Below are 19,869 nucleotides of genomic sequence, written 5' to 3' on the forward strand. Positions count from 1 at the left end.
CACAAGTTCTTTAGTCTTCCCTACATTTAGTTTCAAAAAGTTTGATTCACACCAGTTGTAAAAAGACTGAACCTCTCTTCTATAAACAAGATCATCACCCTGATTAAGTAAACCCACTAAAGCAGTGTCGTCAGATAATTTTTGAACCCAGCAAGATGGCTGACTATGCCTATAATCAGCAGTGTAAAGTGAAAAAAGAAAGGGGGATAAAACTGTACCCTGGGGTGCTCCAGTATTAGTTAAAATGGTATCAGAATATTTGTTACCAATCCTAACAAACTGTGGTCGTGCTAGAAGGTAGTCTAAAATCCAGGCAATGGTTGTATTATGCAATTTAAACTCAATTAATTTATTAGCTAAAATATGTGGCTGTATAGTATTAAAAGCACTAGAAAAATCGAAAAACATGATCCTAACAGAACTGGCAGTAGTTTCAAGATGACTGTAAATATTGTGAAGCATAAATAGTAGTGCATCATCTACCCCCACACCCTTCCTGTACGCAAATTGCAAAGGATCCTGAAAGGCAAACACATGCCTAGTCAGATGATCCAATACAACCCTCTCGAAACACTTCATAATCTGCGATGTCAGGGCTATAGGCCTCAGGTTAGCAAGATTGTTAGACACCTTAGCTTTTTTGGGAATAGGGACAAGACAGGAGGTTTTCCACATAACTGGGATTTTGGCAGAAGACAAAGATAAGGAAAACAATAAATGAAGGACAGAGCACAGCTGGTCAGCACACACTTTTAGGGTACGTGGATGAACACCATCAGGGCCTGCTGCCTTATTTGGTTTAATACACCTAAACTACTGACGAACCTCTTCAATGTTAAGAATAATAGCTGGACTACAGTCCTCAAAGCTGCTCTTCCTAAGATTAGAAAGGACATTCTCATGAAGTGAAGAAAAGTCTAATTCATCAAACCTTGCAAAAAAAGTATTGGCATCGTTAGCCTGTAAACCCAAATTACATAAACTGGGTTTACTGGTCCCATATCCAGTAATAGACTTCATACCATTCCATAGTCCTCTTGTGTTGCTACAGGACATATTTCCTTCAACCTTTTCCTTATACTTTAATTTACCCTGTCTGATAATGACTTTCATCTCTCTTTGAGCGTTTTTAATTCTTTCTTTATCTCCACTGTAAAAAGCAGCTTTCTTCTTATTTATAGCAGCCTTAACTTCTCTAGTGACCCATGGTTTGTTATTTGGAAAAAATTTTATTAGTTTACAAGGGATCATAGACTCAACACAATAATTAATATAACAAGTTACTTTGTCAGAAATACTGTCCAAATCACTGTCTCCATCAAAGAACACAGTCCAGTCTGTGCACTCAAAGCACCCCCTTAATGTTTCACAGGCATCCTCTGACCAGATGCGCACAGTCTTAGACGTTATCGGCTGTTTCCGTATCACTGGACTATATTTAGACATCAAGGTTATCAAATTATGGTCCGATTTACCCAGTGGAGGAAGCAGTTTATCAACATAACCATCCTTAACGTTCGTATAGAACAAGTCAATAGTTTTGTCACCCCTCGTAGGACACGTTACCATATTAAAGCTGGCTCCAAGCCCTTTTGAAATCTGTTTTTATTTCTTTCATCGTTTGTCTGTAACAAAAGTTATGGTTATATGAAGTTGGCTGATCACTATGTTTTTCAGGAATGGATTTTTGAAAATAACTGTCACGTCCTGCTAGCTGGACGATTGGCGCTCTTCACAATATATCACAAATTTTAGTAATCATCATAGATTAGTTATCATTCGAAAGCTTACGAACTCAAAATTCATCCTGTGTAAACCGTTTTGAAATTGGACGATTTAGAGGCGAGCAAGATCTTTCAAGCGAGCATCTTCTTCACACTCTGTTGTTCTCTTGTGCTCCGCATCTCACGATAATGTTGGATAAAATAAATAAAAACTTGCGTTCCGGTGTAGTTTACACAAAATGCACATTGATATATCTTTATGTTATGTGGTTTATTTTAATAGGTGAACTGTCTTTGTAGTGTTAAGAGAAGGAGAGCTATGGGCGATTTTTTTTATTATTATTATTATTATTTTATTTTATTTTATTTTTATTTTTTACCTCCGCCGTGTGTGTTCTTAAATGAAGTAATTTATTTATAAAAAAAAAAATTCTCTGTTTATGTAATCTTTATGAAAAGAGAGAGATGTCAGTCGTTCTCATCTCAGCTCATTACGTTTTAATCTGCCCCGCCCACGGAGAGCGCGCGCTATTCAAACGTAAATGACTGAGACGATCCCATACAAACTGTGAACGCCCACATATCAGCTCGAGAAAACACATCAAGTTTATTCAGATATAAACTATATTCGAAGTAATGAATCCTTAACTTTGAAATACGTATGATAAAATGTATACTTTAGTTTTTACAAAGAAAGATTACACTTCAATTGTTGTTGTAATTTTAACCTTTTTAATAAAAAAAAATATATTTACAAGGTAGATGTAAACAAATTTTAAAAGGTAAATATAAGCCTTTTCTTTAAATAATTTTTATTGTGTTTTATTATTGACAAATTTGGGGAGAGGATACATATTCCAAAACTGAAAATACAGTATGAGAATTAACTGCACAATTACTAGACATGTTTTCCTTGGATATTATACAATTTGCAAGCAAAATTTGTGAAAAAATAAAATAAAATAAAAAATTGATATGCTTCCAACTGTGAACCAATTTGGTAGAATATATATATATATATATATATTAGGGCTGTCAATCGATTACAAATTTTAATTGCGATTAATCGCATGATTGTCATGAGTTAACTCACGATTAATCGCATTTAATCGCACATTTTTTTTTTTTTTTAAATGTACCTTAAATTTATACTTTTCAAGTTTGTAATACTCTAATCAGCGTGGGCATGGATAAATATAGATGCTTTATGCAAATGTATGTTTATTATTGAAACCATAGTCAATATAGAGCATAAGGACGAGACATGTTTCAAAGGTCATAGATGTTTTTCAAAGAACTTGTTCATGTCTATTAGACACATGTAGAAAGAACAAAAAATGCAAGGTTACCATTACTTCTCTTTCTTTGCAGTGAGCAATTTACTAACACAAACATGTTCAGATTTTTGCATGACAGGGCAGCTCTTCTGAAAATGCTAAATGTACATTTATTTTTTATTATTACATTGTAGTTTGTCTCTCTCTCTGTGCCCGTTTTGATGAAGCTAAATTCTCAATAAAACTGTTTTCATTGGTATATTTTACTGTTTCTGTTGTCAAACAACGGAATGAATTTGAAATGGTGACTGAAACGCGACCCATTAAGACATAACCAGCTCTCCCTTCCAAGGTGTTAAGTTAATCTGCACAACAATTCTGATAATCGAGCCGTCGTCTGGTGAAATCAAATTCACATTAGATAAAGACAATATCTGTGCTCTGATTTCGGCTATACTTGTAATATTAGAGAAGCAACATAATATCTGTGCTTAACTGAATTAAAGCGCTGCTCCTCCTCCGAGAGAGAGAGAGAGAGAGAGAATGCTGAGAGAGCAATACCGGCGGTACCGGTAGATTCTCAGAAACTAAATAAGGTTTGGGCACTTTGTTGAAGGGAAAAAATCGCTAAAGGGGTCTGCAATGTCGCTAAGTTGGCAACACTGTGTATCTCCATTTCTCCAACTAGAGGTTGGGCCACGGGTCAAACAGAAAATATGCGCTTTTTGTCGCGTATGTCGTTTGTCGTTGCCTAGAGTTTTTTCTTCAAAATGATGTGAAAATCATCCTGCCCTTATCATTCACATACCACAATACATTGATTTAAATCTTGTAAACCACTTTTTGTTTGTAAAGGCAATATGCGCAAGGGACGTCAACAATTCAACAGCATCATGCATGTGTAGTGGTTCACACCTGAGGAGACAATGGGGTCCGCATACTTAATGAGCCATTCATTCAGGTGTGTCACCTATAGCCACAAGAAAGAATGCAAGAGCAATATATATATATATATATATATATATATTAGGGGTGTAACGATACGCGTATTCGTTTCGAACCGTTCGGTACAAGGCTTTCGGTTCGGTTTTCGGTACGCATTACGTACCGAATGGTTCGTTGGACCTTTTTTTCTGCCGACCCAAATTTCGTTATTTCAAATGAAGGCGCGTCGCGGGTGGCAAGCGCGCTCATAGAGGCTGGCGCGACCACAACATCAACTGGCAAATGCAATGTAAGGAACGAAACTGAGCTACTCTTATTGTGTTTGTGTGGACCGTTTATCAGTTTTGACCTGTGAAGCGGGACTCGCGAGCCCTATATGCGCGAGCCTGATCAAGCAACATCACACAGCGCTAAGAGATCCAGACCAGTAAAGAAAGCATTTGAATTTCAAATGCTTTTTGAATTCACCACTGAAGTAATAACATCGCTGCGAGATCTAGTGAGAAACATGCACATTTCTCTGTTATTAACGGATCAAACAGCGCTGACGTGCAGGAAGAAACATCGTGCCATGAATGAACTGGCCGGTGTCCACAGATCAGCAACATTCACCGTGGAATGGATTTGCTGTAGTAACACTAACTGCAAGTATGGAAGTTTGTCAGGAATAGTGGGCTATAATGCTTTCAAGTAACATTACGTCTGTTTTATTTTGACATTATAAATACAATTGCTGCCCTCAAATGTTAATCTGAACTAAAATAAACCTTTGTTTATAATAGCCTACTACTACAATATTACATTTCATTTTGTCCAAGGAGCTGTTTTGTTTTATATGCTCATAAGAAGAGTCAAGTATAGCTCCATTATTGCTCAGTAAAAAAAAAAAAAAAAAAAATCATACTTTATGATCATTAAATAAAATAAAAAAGGAAATTTCTCTGGCATTTATTTATTTTTGCTGTAGCCTATGGAAAACGTACCGAACCGAACCGTGACACAAGTGTATCGTATCGAACTGAACCGTGAATTTTGTGAACCGTTACACCCCTAATATATATATATATATATATATATATATATATATATATATATATATATTCTACCAAATTGGTTCACAGTTGGAAACATGTCAATTTATTTTTTTTATATTTTTTTTCACTAATTTTGCTTGCAAATTGTATAATATCCAAGGAAAACATGTCTAGTAATTGTGCAGTTAAAGAAAAGGCTTATATTTACCTTTTAAAATTTGTTTACATCTACCTTGTAAATATATTTTTTTTATTAAAAAGGTTACATTTACAACAACAATTGAAGTGTAATCTTTCTTTGTAAAAACTAAAGTATACATTTTATCATACATATTTCAAAGTTAAGGATTCATTACTTCGAATATAGCCTACATTGACAAAACATACTATATTTAACATATTAGCAAAAATTGGCAAACAAAAGCTTATTTGAGGTGGCAGATATTTGACAGTAAAAATGTGTAATCTATCCAAAACTAATCAACGGAATGTTGTCTTTCATTTGTCTGTAACATAGGTCTTTCGTTTTTACTATAAGGAATATAAATGTTAATTTGCAGTTTAATACGTTGCTTATACAAATACATTTTATTTCAACATATTTCAGTCGATTTTTACTCAGTATAGCAAAATAGTTTGCTAAAAGCAGATCATTCATTCATTCACACACGCGATTTAAATTTAAACTGTCTTTTTGCGAGCTGTGGTAAACAGCGCGCATCTCTGCCGTTCATTCATTCATAAACAGAAACCCGATTCACGTGAGAAGGAAAAAAACTTACTACAGTATTCCTCAGCTCGCTCCTCGATATACCCGCACTTCTGAGGTACATTTTCCATTATTATTATTCCTCACAGCGCTGCGAGACGGTGTAAACAAGTAATGATCTGAATAAACTTGTGTTTTCTCAAGCTGATATGGGGGCGTTCACAGGTTTGCGTGGATTGCCTTAATCATTTGCGTTTGAATAGCGCGCGCTCTCCGTGGGCGGGGTCACATTACATTTGAATGAGCTGTAATGAGCTCGACTGGAATTGCTCTCTTTTAATACAGATTTCACAAGATGAGAATATTTGTTTTTTATATAAATTACTTCATTTAAAAGAAGAGAATTCAAGCTTCATGCCTGTGTGTCTGTATGCCTGTTTGACTGAGTATTCGCTGAGTTATTGTTCATTTTCGTACGCGTTTCAGAATGGACTTCACTGGCAGAGAGAAGGCAGAACTTGCTTCGTGTTTATTTTTCTTTATTTGGCAAAAAGCACAACACTTTGTTTTTATTGTGAGTATACACAAAAATAATACACATTTAACAGAATCGATTGATGTATGAAACTCCTATGGAAAGTCAAAGTCAACAGAGTATTTATGAGTTTCTTTTACACTGAAAAAAAAAAAGCGAGCTGGTATCGCCGGCGATACCGCCGACCTCAGGGGGTTAAAGAGAAGACACAGTCTTTTCAGCTTGCCACTATAAATCGCTTTTTTCTGCACTAAACTAGTGAATTTTGCTAAGATATATTCAGAGATGATAGACAAGATGTTATAGAATAATTTTGACAAAAAAACTGACATTCAATCTATTTTTAGACCTTACTGAAAACGTACCAGCTCAACATCCCAGGGTTTTCCCAGATCGCATCACATTTACTGTTCATATTAAAATAATTGGTATAAATGTAATCTTTGTATTTAGCAAATATGTTACATGTATCTAGTTCTGTGATATGATTTATTTTCCCTTGTAGGCTAAATGATTGTCACTTAACAGACAAAAGCTGTCCAGCTCTGTCTATAGTTCTTGGATCAGATACAAATCTGAAAGAGCTGAACATAAGCCATAATAATCTGCAGGATTCAGGAGTGAAGCTGCTCTGCACTGGACTGAAGAGTGTCAATTGCAAATTGGAGATACTGAAGTAAGTTATGTGACAATCCCTAGTGTTGAGTCAAAATGCAGATCCATCTGTCAACTTGGAGTTGGTTAATCTGCCACAGAACCTTCTTCAGCTCAATGAAAATTGTAGGCTTTAATTCCTGCATTAACAGTACATTCCAGGTCCAACAGCATTTCATTGGGTTTTAAGTGTGGATTTAATTAGGGCATTTCAGTACTTTCACTTTCTTGTTATTCAACAATTTTAAGGTTGAAAGTCCGATAAGACTTTCACACCTATAGAGTTTTACATACTTGAAACCCTATAAGTGACTGTAAACTGGAGATTCTCTGGTAAGTTGTCTCTGTGCCTTTTGTGTTCACTTTTTGAATTTATTTAGCAATTTATTGTACAAAGAACAAAATATATTCCACATTAATAATAAATAATATTGAGGTAATTCCTAGAATAGCTGATTAATCTGTTGAATGTTTCATTTCTGTTGTAGACTTTCAAACTGTAGTATCAGTGAAGAAGGGTATAAAGCTCTGGCTTCAGCTCTGAGATCAAACCCTTCACACCTGATAGAGCTGGATCTCACAGGAAATGATCCTGGACAATCAGGAGTGAAGGTGCTCGATGATTTACTGCAGGATCCAAACTGTCAACTGAAGACACTGAGGTGAGATATGATTAAATAATATGCAGGTGAATTATTTATAGAAATGTTATTTCACTGTTGCATTAAAGTAAATAATAAAGACAAACACCTTAACAGTTTCAGAATCAAATGCTGTTTTTCACCAAGTTTGGCTAAGAACTAAATTGAGTTCTGCTTCATCTTCTCTTCTGCAGGTTTTTGGGTCCTGCTGCAGATGAAGCCTGTCAGTATGTGAATAGAGTTGTGGGTAAAAACCCGCTATTCCTGAGAGAGCTGAATCTGACTGGACGTAATATAGGGAACATGAAACAGCTTGTTCCTCTACTGCAGGATAAACACTGTACACTTAACACACTGATGTGAGTATTTTACTTTAATTGATACTAGCATTATTGAGTGGGAATAAACTAGAAAGCTCAGGAATAGTGAAGATTGGTTTTCTGTTGGGAAATCCACATTTCAGACTGGAAAAACTGAAGTGTGTATTTTCAGTCATGTACATTTATACATTAATATGCATTTGTAAACATCATTTTTAAGTAATGACATTAAAGGTGCACTATATTTTTTTGTGTCAAAACAAAAATCAGTTATTGAGTGAGGATGTAAGTATGTCAACAATTATGTCAGATCTAACATTTACCTAACCTTACCTAAGTAATCCTATAATAATGATTCATACATTTGAATTTCAATTTGAAGTTATTCGTTTGTGCGTGGTTACATCTCAGACTGTATATATTTTGTGTGCATACTGAGGTTGCTGGAGTGTTTGCATCTTGTTTTAACAATAGCTACTTAGAAATTGAATTAGTCATATAGCTGCTGATTGATTTAAATTGGTAACCCCCTGTTGCTATTTTAGGGGTAAATGAAAACACAAAAAATACATTTGTTTTTGTTCCATTCACCACTATTGAACTTTACCCAATTATGACGGCTTTTGAGAACCCCGGTAATGTGAAAAGGTCAAAGTCCCGTAGTGCAGCTTTTTTCAGCATAGAACATGTTATATATATATATTTTTTTTTTGTTGTTGTTGTTGTTGTTGTTGTTTTTTTAGACTTTCAGACTGCAGTATCACAGAAGAAGGTTATAAAGCTCTGGCTTCAGCTCTGAGATCAAACCCTTCACACCTGATAGAGCTGGATCTCACAGGAAATGATCCTGGACAATCAGGAGTAAAGGAGCTCAATGATTTACTACAAGATGAGTGCTATAAATTAAAGACCATCAGGTGATAAAACCTTGAAATATTTAAAACTGAATTAGTGATGTGAAAATCAGCTGTATGAAAATAGATAGAGGGGTCAAATGGACCAGTGTGGAATATGAATGACATGAACTGGAACACAACTGAATTTTTGAGAAAAAATATTGTAAAACAAATTATCTTAAACACTTCCTGTAGGTTTCTGAAAAGCCCTGCTGCTCAGGAAGCGTGTGACTATCTCACAAAAGTTATGGGTAAAAGTCCATTGCTTCTGACAGAACTGGATCTGAGTGAAGATAAACTAGGAGACCTAGATGGGAAGAAACTATCTGCTCTTTTGATGGACACTCATAGCAAACTGGAGAAAATGAAGTGAGTGAACATGAGTTACATGTTCCACTTATTCAATTATAAATGACCGTCAGACACATTTGTGAGCAGATATGAATACTTGTTGGTCTGATGTGTGTTGAATATGTGCTGAATAATAAATATTATTTTTTTATTACTGTTTTTGTATTTAGGCTGAATAATTGTGTGCTGACAGAGAAAAGCTGTTCAGTTCTAGCTACTGTTCTCTCCTCCAAAACCACCCTGAAAGAGATGAACCTGAACAACAGCCGTCTGCTGGACTCAGGAGTCAAAGAGATCTGTAAGGGACTGAAGAATCCTGTGTGTGAGTTGAAGATACTTAAGTGAGTACACCTCACCATCAGCTAAATTGAACAATGAATGTGAGCAGTGAGATGAATATTGCACATTATCTGATATTGGGAATGTTATATATTGTTGAATGTGTCCACCATCAAAAGCATAACAAAAGTAAAATTACCAGTTTTCTAACTAAAATGACACAAATAATTTTTGTTGACTGTACTAAAATATAAGCAAGCACAAGAGACATGGAAGCCGAATGAGGCGGACCGAATGTTACTGAGCAACACCTGGAACATACACCAGCCTTGAGTCCCGCAGGGACCTAAAAGGAGGAGTGACAACAGTGGAAGAAGAAATAGGACCAGACCTGGGACTTTATGTTTCTGGTTTTGTCTATGTTTATGCAGCAGTCGCTTATGAGACGGCTCCTTCTCTGAGTCTTGAACTTTATTACAGTATTCAATAGATTGATAGTATAATATTTTGTAATTGTGCAGAATGAATTTGAACCACAATGTTAATTAAATTCTTGGTTTTATTCTTTGTAGACTTTCAAACTGCAGTATTACTGAAGAAGGATATAAAGCTCTGGCTTCAGCTCTGAGATCAAACCCTTCACACCTGATAGAGCTGGATCTCACAGGAAATGATCCTGGACAATCAGGAGTGAAGGAGCTCAATGATTTACTACAGGATCCAAACTGTCAACTGAAGACACTGAGGTGAGTGTTTTTAAAACAATGTTCAGTTGTCATAAACCAATTTTAGCTGAAACCGTCAAAGATGGTTAGAAAATATTTGCATTTATTACAACCCCTTTCACAAGCTTGTGAACACATTTTTTTTATGGCATATAATGTCAATGTATTTCCTCTTTCTCCAGGTTTTTGGGTCCTGCTGCAGATGAAGCCTGTCAGTATGTGATTGGAATTGAGGGTAAAAACCCATTATTCCTGAGAGAGCTGAATCTGAGTGACCATAAACTAGGAGACTCACAAGTGAATCAGATCTCTGCTCTACTGCAGGATAAACACTGTAAACTCAACAAACTGATGTGACTATTTTGTTCATTTCTTATTTTACATTTAAAGTAGCTAGAATAAGTGACCAACATACATTAATCCTCTGTAATCACTTAATATTGGCAACAAACACATTGTGTTTACAATTTCTCCCTCATGTTCATCATTTTAGGCTGCGTAATTGTGGTCTAACAGAGGAAAGCTGTTCAGCTCTCGCTACAGTCCTGAGATCAAACTCCAATCTGAAAGAGCTTGACATCAGCAACAATAATCTGCAGGATTCAGGAGTGAAGAAACTCCAGGATGGATTAGAAAATACAAACTGCACACTGGAAAAACTCAGGTGAGTTTAACAAACCATTGTTTGATTTTAATAATATTTTTCTCTTTTGTTCAAAGTTAGAATGACTGTAGTAAACAAAACAAAAAAATTTAAATACATGTTTCTGTCAACACCCTATCACCACCACCCCTCTGACCAGAAGAGAAACCATCATTTGATTTTAATACCATCAAATCCTCTTTTGTTAACATTATAAATATAAAAATGCATTTGACATCTTTACAATACAAAAAATAAATAAATTGTATACTAATTTGATCATTTTTTATATATATTTTTTTAAATATCCTTTTTCTAGTCTTTCAGACTGCAGAATCACTGAAGAAGGTTATAAAGCTCTGGCTTCAGCTCTGAGATCAAACCCTTCACACCTGATAGAGCTGGATCTCACAGGAAATGATCCTGGACAATCAGGGCTGAAGGAGCTCAATGATTTACTACAGGATCAGAACTGTCAACTGAAGACACTGAGGTGAGTTTTCTTAAAATTAAAGTGCAATGGTTTTAAAACATTTTTAGTTGAAATTGAAGTTGAAAATTGCCAAAAAGTCTTTGACAAACTTGTGAAAAAACGTTGTATAGCAGGTAATGTAAATGTACTTATTCTCTCTCCAGGTTTTTGGGTCCTGATGCAGATGAAGCCTGTCAGTATGTGAGAGGAATTGTGGGTAAAAACCCGTTACTCATGAGAGAGCTGAATCTGAGTGAACATGAACTAGGAGACACACGAGTGAATCAGATCTCTGCTCTACTGTTGGATAAACACTGTAAACTCAACACACTCCAGTGAGTATTTTGTTCATTATTATTATTATACATTTAAAGTATCTTAAATAACTCAAGTGACCAAAACACAATATTCTTTAGCCATCACTGAATATTGGAATCAAGTACTTTGTGTTTGTAAATTCTCCCTCTCCTGTTCATCATTTTAGGCTGCGTAATTGTGGTCTAACAGAGGAAAGCTGTTCAGCTCTCGCTACAGTCCTGAGATCAAACTCCAATCTGAAAGAGCTTGACATGAGCAACAATAATCTGCAGGATTCAGGAGTGGAAGAACTACAGAAAGGATTAGAAAATACAAACTGCTCACTAGAGAAACTCATGTGAGTTTAATGATCCATTGTTTAATTTTAGTAATATTGTTCTCTTTTGTTCAAATTTAAAATTATTGTAGTACTGTACGGAAAATAAAAATAAATTATTCTGTTCAATTCACATTTATTTGTATAGCGTTTTTCACAATACACATAATTTCAAAGCAGCTTTACAGAAAGTGCATGAGTCCATATTACAATTTAGAGTGTTCCGATATCGGAGCTTACTGTCTAAGTATTTCAGAAATGACCAATACAAAGTCACAGTTCTCTCTATGTTCACCCGCTGTAAAAGCAGAAAAATATTACTTCATAAAACTGGTATAAAGAAGAAATCAAGGATTAAGAATCAAATTGTCAGAGCTCCATACTCAAACCGTGCAGCAGCAACAACACATAGTGACGTAATAAAACTGGGTGACATAACGAAACCCGCCTGTCACCAGACCAGAACTTCTCTGACCAGAAGAGAGAATAAATTAAGTGAATTTGAGGTTTTATACAATGTGCACTAATATTACTTTTATGATAGATTTACTTCAAAACCTCTTTTCTGTAGACTTTCAAACTGCAGTATCACAGAAGAAGGTTATAAAGCTCTGGCTTCAGCTCTGAGATCAAACCCTTCACACCTGATAGAGCTGGATCTCACAGGAAATGATCCTGGACAATCAGGAGTGAAGGAGCTCAAAGATTTACTACAGGATCAGAACTATCAACTGAAGACACTGAGGTGAGTGTTTTTAAAGTAAACAATGTTCAGTAGTCTTAAGCCCGTTTTAGATGAAATAAAAATAAACTGTCAAAAAAATACTGTTATAAAAGTCAAGTCAAGTCATCTTCATTTATATTGCGCTTTTAACAATGTAGATTGTTCCAAAGCGGCTTTACAGAGATACAAGGATAGTTTAAAGTAACAGAGATTGTTTTGGCTTGTAACAACAATGACTTTGTGTTGGGGAATTAATTAGCTCAAATTAGCGGTAATATTCATCAATGTGAATATGCATCTGTTGCTTCCATAAATTAATTTATTCAAAATAGGGAATAGGTCAAAACCTCGGCTTGTATCAGCGATTACACAATTACTTGTAATAATCACTGATAGAGACGGGTAGAATTTACTCAATTTGGGGGAATTTGAGGTAGAAGTTGAAGAATGTTCATTTATCATGCAGACTGGCCGTCCGGCGGACATAATGTATAATTTATGAACAGAAATCGGGCGTCTTTAACACTGATAGATAACACTTTCTTGTGGCCACAAAGAAGATAATTATCTTCGTGTTTTAGACAATTTTAGGTTTCTTTTAAGAATAAAACCAATCGTAGAGCTTATAAGGTAAAATCTGCACTCATCAGGGACTCAGAATTTGAAACAAAACAGGCAAACTTAATTCAAATGATTTAACAAAGTTTATTTAAACAAGCTAGCGATTACACAATTATTTTAAATCACGCAGGAGTAAAAATGCATAAACAAAACAGGCAATATAACGATCGTAATACAGAAATACAACAAAATAAAAAGGTTTGAGAGAGAGAGAGAGAGAGAGAGAAAATCAGCGTGTGAGATGTTGAGAGGATAGTGTTTGTAAGGAGAGATGGGTTTGCGGCTCCGTGAGCACGTGGTAGTGTGTTTGTCTCGGCACACGTGGGTGAGAGTATGTGTGTGTGTGTGTGTATGTGTATGTTTGTGTGTGTGAAAGAGAATTTAGAGAGAGAGATAGAAACAGTTTAGTCATTCACCACAAAACCCCAACGTTTCTCAGTAATATTTAGACAACTTTAAACAGCATTTCCTTCAGATTGCAAATTTAAAAGATCTACGTTACTCTGTTTGGAAGATCGGCCTTCTGTGTGTGCGTTCGTCTGTGTTGGATATAAAGGCACCTGGATCACGTGGTCACAGCGTTCTGGTTGCTATGGCGACTTGAAGCGAGCGAAGACTCAGCAAAGATTATCTTAGCCTTAAGTTGGTTTCGTGGGTTGGTTTCAGAAGACTATACCGAAGTGATAGTAGTTCTAAGAAAAGACTTGGAAATAAAAGGAAAGTAAAAGCGAGCGAAGCTTCCTTGAGGGAAGGAGGCGTGTCGTCTTTCTCTCTCTGGCGGACTGCAATGAGAGGAGAGGGGCGCGCAATTTTTAAAGGGCTAAACTCACGCCTCCCTCACGTACGTGGGCCAATCGTCTTTAACAACGTATGGGCCCACCTCCTGACGTTTCGAGGTCTATACGCTCCCCTTTCCGCTGGGTTTTGAAACGATGAATTCGTCCCTAACTTAATAACACTGGTATTTAATAAAACAATGCATTCTCTGATATTTTGTGTTAAAGATTCAGCATCGTTGGGGTTTGTGGAACACGGCAATACCGCGAATGACAGTTCTAATATCTAAAATCAAGGAGGTACATCATTTCTTGTAATTGTGGGCACCACAGAGTGATTACAGGCCAATAAACTACATAGGCATAATATTTGGGACAGGGGATCATACACATCAAGAAAATACATTTAAAATATTTTATACAAGGATTTTGGATCACACGTGGTGGGGCCTGCGTGTGTTTCTGTGTGTGTGTGTGTGGTGTCACACAGAGTTCACACCACGCGTTGAACTTTTGGCTTTCCGAGCCGGGGAGGGTGAGGGTGTAAATGTGTGTACGTGCGTTTTCCACTCGCATGGCTTTTGGTTAGACACTGTCTTGTTTGTTCTGAGGTGTAAATCAGTGTTTGGGTGTAAATCAGTGTCTTAAGGAACCCACAGGGGATTTGCGAAATTGCCGACATTGCGGCGCCTTGCCCCTCATGACTTCCCGTGGAGTAGTAAACTTTGTGTTTTGCTGATTCTAGACAAGAGAGCGTATTCAAATGGCAGTCAATGAGTAACTGAGATGACAAAACCATCTGTTGTTTGTAGACAGTAGAGGCAGGACAGAGCCTGTTTGTTGATTGGAAAGTCAGTAAGTTAATCATGTAAATTCTTGCTATCAAGGAGAACAGGGGTCTTTGTGTTCTGTGAAGATCCCAGTAAGTTAATTAGATCAAGGAGAGCTGGCATTCTGACCCGTCTTTACGTTACAGGCTTTATAGCAGTTCTTGAATAAAGTTCTTTTCCAGCTAAAGTTAATTTGATTGATTCACTTCCGTCACAACGATCGTTAGTTATTAATTTAGGGGCCGCTAACACGACATGGTTTTAACAGGAAACTCTACACAGACTTTAACCCTCTGGGGACGGATTGGGCGGTACCGCCCAAAATGGCATACTTTTACAAATGTGTAATTATCTTAAAAACTATTAATGATAGAGAGATGTGGTCTTTTTTGACGTCTTCCTCAGACTCCGCTGAAAACAGTGGTATATGGTGTACACACTTCCTTGTTGCGCAATACCACTGCGTATAAGGCCAATGAAATCGATGTTGTTAGGAATATTCCACGCACAAAGACCAATGGAAAAATTGCCGCTGGGAGGAATATTTTTCTTGCCCAATCAGAGGAAGGTTACCATGACGTATTCTAGCTAATCAGAGGACTCTGTAGCCTTGCAAGGGGTGGTACTATAGTAAATGATATGATGCAAACAGCGTGGAGTGGAGAAGGAGACAGAGAGCGAACGGAGCGTAGAATTACACACACAGATTTATATGAGAGAGACAGAACAATTATAATGTTTATATATATAGCATATTAGCAATTATAGCATTATTATTTTATTGTTTTAGCACTTTTATGATGGCAAGCAGTAAAAGATTTACCTCAGAACAAGCTCTGGAACAATTAACAGTTACTGGAAAATGACGAGGAGAAATTCGAATCACTGGCATGCCTGAGAAAAAACGCCTGGGACTGTTTGCATATAAAGTTCATTATTTAATTGTTCTTTACACTTTTGATTGAACAATTACAAATGTCTGTCAAGTAAAGGGTTTGAAAAATATATATTTTGTTCAAAAACTGTTCACTATTGTTGTGTAAGGTGTGATTTTCAGTAATAAATCTAGTTTATTTAATTTTTTTTACTCATACTTCCTTTATAAACACATTACATGCATTCTTATGTTAGCTTAGGGTCTTCTGAATCCATAGATGCCAAACACATGGTGTTCCATCTCCATTACTTGGTTTATAAGCCCAAATGTAAAAATAGAGAAAACTGACCAAAAAGGGCTTAGTCCCCAGAGGGTTAAACGCGAAACCTGTGAGAACGCTGATGGTGTGCACATGCGTATTACGAGTTCAGTCTATTGGTATACGCGTTTGAATATATGTGCGCAGGTTTGTAATTCCCTACAAACCAAGCCTTAAAAAACTACTTGTCTGCCCTTAACATTTTTGATATAGTATTTTATCACTTCGGGCTAGATACGCGAACCGAATTTTCCCGACAATGCTTTATCTGTATAGTGGTAAAGGGATCCTCCATAAGGAGAAACTAGTTGGCACTTTAGCACCCCGCTATGACATCGGGTCCAGGCGCAGGTCCTTCATCAGATCTGGATACAGCCTGGATCCGGCAGGCTGCGGGAAAACCTTTGGATAAACAAAAACACTAAAATTAGCGTAGATGCCATTCTTCTTATGATGTAACGAGTGCATCAGGATTTATGGGAAGTGTTCCCGGTTCCAGCTGACCTGATCTATGCAGCCTAACATTGAATTATAGAAGTCTATAATGTGTTAATGTATATGCTAGGTCAAAAATATGTGTTTTTAGTCTAGCTTTGAACTGACAGAGTGTGAGTGCCTCCCGGACAATGGTAGGAAGACTGTTCCAAAGTTTTGGTGCTAAATAGGAAAAGGATCTACCGCCAGCAGCCGATTTGGATATTCTTGGTATTATCAATTGGCCGGAATTTTGAGATTGCAGTAGACGTGAATGACTATAATGCGTCAAGAGCTCGCTCAAGTACTGCGGAGCTAAACCATTTAGTGCTTTGTAAGTAATCAGCAATATTTTAAAATGTATACGATGTTTAATAGGGAGCCAATGCAGTGTTGACAGAATAGGGCTAATATGGTCATACTTCCTGGTTCTGGTAAGAACTCGAGCTGCTGCGTTTTGGACCAGCTGTAGTTTCTTTATTAAGCGTGCAGGGCAACCACCCAGTAGAGCATTACAATAATCTAGCCTTGAGGTCATGAATGCATGAACTAATTGTTCCGCATTTGTCTATGAGAGCATATGGTGTAATTTAGATATAATTTTAAGATGGAAAAATGCGTTTTTACAGATACTAGACACGTGACTTTCAAATGAAAGATTGGTATCAAAGAGCACACCCAGGTTCCTGACCGACGACGAAGACTTATCAGAGCAGCCATCAAGTGTTAGACAGTATTCTAGGTTTACATTTACATTTACATTTATTCATTTAGCTGACGCTTTTATCCAAAGCGACTTACAATTGCTATATATGTTAGAGGTCGCACACCTCTGGAGCAACTAGGGGTTAAGTGTCTTGCTCAGGGACACATTGGTGTCTCACAGTGGATTCAAACCCGGGTCTCTCACACCAAAGGCATGTGTCTTATCCATTGCGCCACCACCACCCCCCCCACCCCCCCCACCATTTTGTATTTACTGCTACAAACTGATAACGGTCAGATAAGTATGATTTAAACCATGCTAATGCAATTCCACTAATGCCAACATCATTTTCAAATCTATTTAAAAGAATGCTGTGGTCAATAGTGTCAAATGCAGCACTAAGATCAAGTAACACCAATAGAGAGATACAACCACGATCGGATGATAAGAGCAAATCATTTGTGACTCTAATGAGAGCTGTCTCGGTACTATGATACGGTCTAAATCTTGACTGAAAATCCTCGCAGATATCATTTCTTTCTAAAAAGGAACATAGTTGTCAAGATATTGCCTTTTCTAGTATCTTTGACAGAAAGGGTAGATTCGAGATCGGCCTGTAATTAAGATAAAAAATAATTAAAAGCCGTTTCACAAGCTTGTGAAAATAAAATATATCAATGTATTTCTACTGTCTCCAGGGTTTTGGGTCCTGCTGCTGATGAAGCCTGTCAGTATGTTAGAGAAATTGTTAGTAAAAACCTGTTACTCCTGAGAGAGCTGAATCTGAGTGAACGTGAACTAGGAGACACACGAGTGAATCAGATCGCTGCTTTTCTGCAGGATAAACACTGTCAACTCAGCATACTGATGTGAGTATTTTTTGTTTTGTTTTCATTAAACATTTAAATATCTTAAATAAATTAGATGACACAGATCAGTTCTCAGGAATCACCTAATAGTGGCATCAAGTATTTTGTGTTTGTAAATTCTCCTCCTGTTGTTCATTTTAGGCTGCGTGATTGTGGTCTAACAGAGGAAAGCTGTTCAGCTCTCGCTACAGTTCTGAGATCAAACTCCAGTCTGAAAGAGCTTGACATGAGCAACAATAATCTGCGGGATTCAGGAGTGAAGAAACTCCAGATCGCATTAGAAAATACAAACTGCACACTGGAGAAACTCAGGTGAGTGGTCTTAATAATATTGTTCTCTTGAGTTCAAAGTTAAAATTACTGTAGTAAACTAAAGAAAACGAAAAGACATGATTTTGTCACCAGATCAGACCTTCTCTGACCAGAAGAGAAAATAAAGTGTATTTCAGGTTTTACGAAATAAAACAGTATCACTAATATAAATATTATAAGAGATTTTGTTATTTTAAACCTCTTTTCTGTAGACTTTCAAACTGCAGGATTACTGAAGAAGGATATAAAGTTCTGGCTTCAGCTCTGAGATCAAATCCTTCACACCTGATAGAGCTGGATCTCACAGGAAATGATCCTGGACAATCAGGAGTAAAGGAGCTCGATGATTTACTACAGGATCCAAACTGTCAACTGAAGACACTGAGGTGAGTGTTTTTTTTAAATATTGTTCAATTGTCTTAAATCAATTTTAGCTGAAACTATCTAATATGTTTATAAAAGCTTTGCGCTTATTAACAGCCCTTTCACAAGTTTGTGAAAATAAAATGTATGGCAGGTAATGTCAATGTATTTCCTCTTTCTCCAGGTTTTTGGGTCCTGCTGCACATGAAACCTGTCAGTATGTGAGAGGAATTGTGGGTAAAAACCTGTTACTCCTGAGAGAGCTGAATCTGAGTGATCGTGAACTAGGAGACACAAACGTGAAGAATCTTGTTCCTTTGCTGCAAGATAAACACTGTAAACTAAACACACTGATGTGAGTATTGTGTTCTTTTATTATTGTATATGTTAGCATCAAGTACTTTTTGTTTGTAAATTAAATTCTCTCTCTCCTCTTCAACATTTTAGGCTGCATAATTGTGATCTAACAGAGGAAAGCTGTTCAGCTCTCGCTACAGTCCTGAGATCAAACTCCAGTCTGAAAGAGCTTGACATGAGCAACAATAATCTGCAGGATTCAGGAGTGAAGAAACTCCAGGACGGATTAGAAAATACAAACTGCACACTGGAGAAACTCAGGTGAGTTCAATGAACCATTGTTTGATTTTAATAATATTTTTTTCTCTTTTGTTCAAAGTTAGAATAGTAATAATAGACTGTAGTAAACAAAACAAAAAATGAAAATACATATTTCTGTCAACACCCCGTCACCACCACCCCTCTGACAAGAAGAGAAACAATTGTTTGATTTTAATACCATAAAATCCTCTTTTCTTAACATTATAAATATTAAAATGCATTTGACATCTTTACAATTTAAAACCAATTTTAATTTATATTAATTTGATAATTTTTAAAATATTTTTTTAAATGTCTTTTTCTAGACTTTCAGACTGCAGTATCACAGAAGAAGGTTATAAAGCTCTGGCTTCAGCTCTGAGATCAAACCCTTCACACCTGATAGAGCTGGATCTCATAGGAAATGATCCTGGACAATCAGGGGTGAAGGAGCTCAATGATTTACTACAGGATCAGAACTGTCAACTGAAGACACTGAGGTGAGTTTTCTTAAATAAAAGTGCAATGGTTTTAAAACATTTTTAGTTGAAATTGAGTTGAA

The 19,869-nt window shown here is 36.5% G+C and overlaps 2 protein-coding genes across 1 annotated transcript in view; one reads left to right on the forward strand and one right to left on the reverse strand.

Moving 5' to 3' along the window:
- The window catches only part of LOC309475673 (uncharacterized protein), a 204,200-nt gene that overhangs the window by 123,386 nt on the left and 60,945 nt on the right, over positions 1-19,869 (reverse strand).
- Positions 1-19,869, forward strand: part of LOC309475586 (uncharacterized protein) — a 388,909-nt gene that overhangs the window by 105,752 nt on the left and 263,288 nt on the right. Inside the window, exons 34-50 of the mRNA XM_082138404.1 lie at positions 7,714-7,878; positions 8,583-8,756; positions 8,931-9,104; positions 9,257-9,427; positions 9,938-10,111; positions 10,273-10,443; positions 10,584-10,754; positions 11,053-11,226; positions 11,370-11,540; positions 11,690-11,860; positions 12,411-12,584; positions 17,865-18,035; positions 18,177-18,347; positions 18,560-18,733; positions 18,895-19,065; positions 19,158-19,328; positions 19,634-19,807. Coding sequence (XP_081994530.1) covers positions 7,714-7,878; positions 8,583-8,756; positions 8,931-9,104; positions 9,257-9,427; positions 9,938-10,111; positions 10,273-10,443; positions 10,584-10,754; positions 11,053-11,226; positions 11,370-11,540; positions 11,690-11,860; positions 12,411-12,584; positions 17,865-18,035; positions 18,177-18,347; positions 18,560-18,733; positions 18,895-19,065; positions 19,158-19,328; positions 19,634-19,807 — 2,922 coding nt within the window. The remainder of the gene's footprint in view (positions 1-7,713; positions 7,879-8,582; positions 8,757-8,930; positions 9,105-9,256; positions 9,428-9,937; positions 10,112-10,272; positions 10,444-10,583; positions 10,755-11,052; positions 11,227-11,369; positions 11,541-11,689; positions 11,861-12,410; positions 12,585-17,864; positions 18,036-18,176; positions 18,348-18,559; positions 18,734-18,894; positions 19,066-19,157; positions 19,329-19,633; positions 19,808-19,869) is intronic.

Source organism: Leuciscus leuciscus (genome assembly GCF_965113295.1).
Source record: "Leuciscus leuciscus genome assembly, chromosome: 15".
NCBI classification, from domain to species: Eukaryota; Metazoa; Chordata; class Actinopteri; order Cypriniformes; family Leuciscidae; genus Leuciscus; species Leuciscus leuciscus.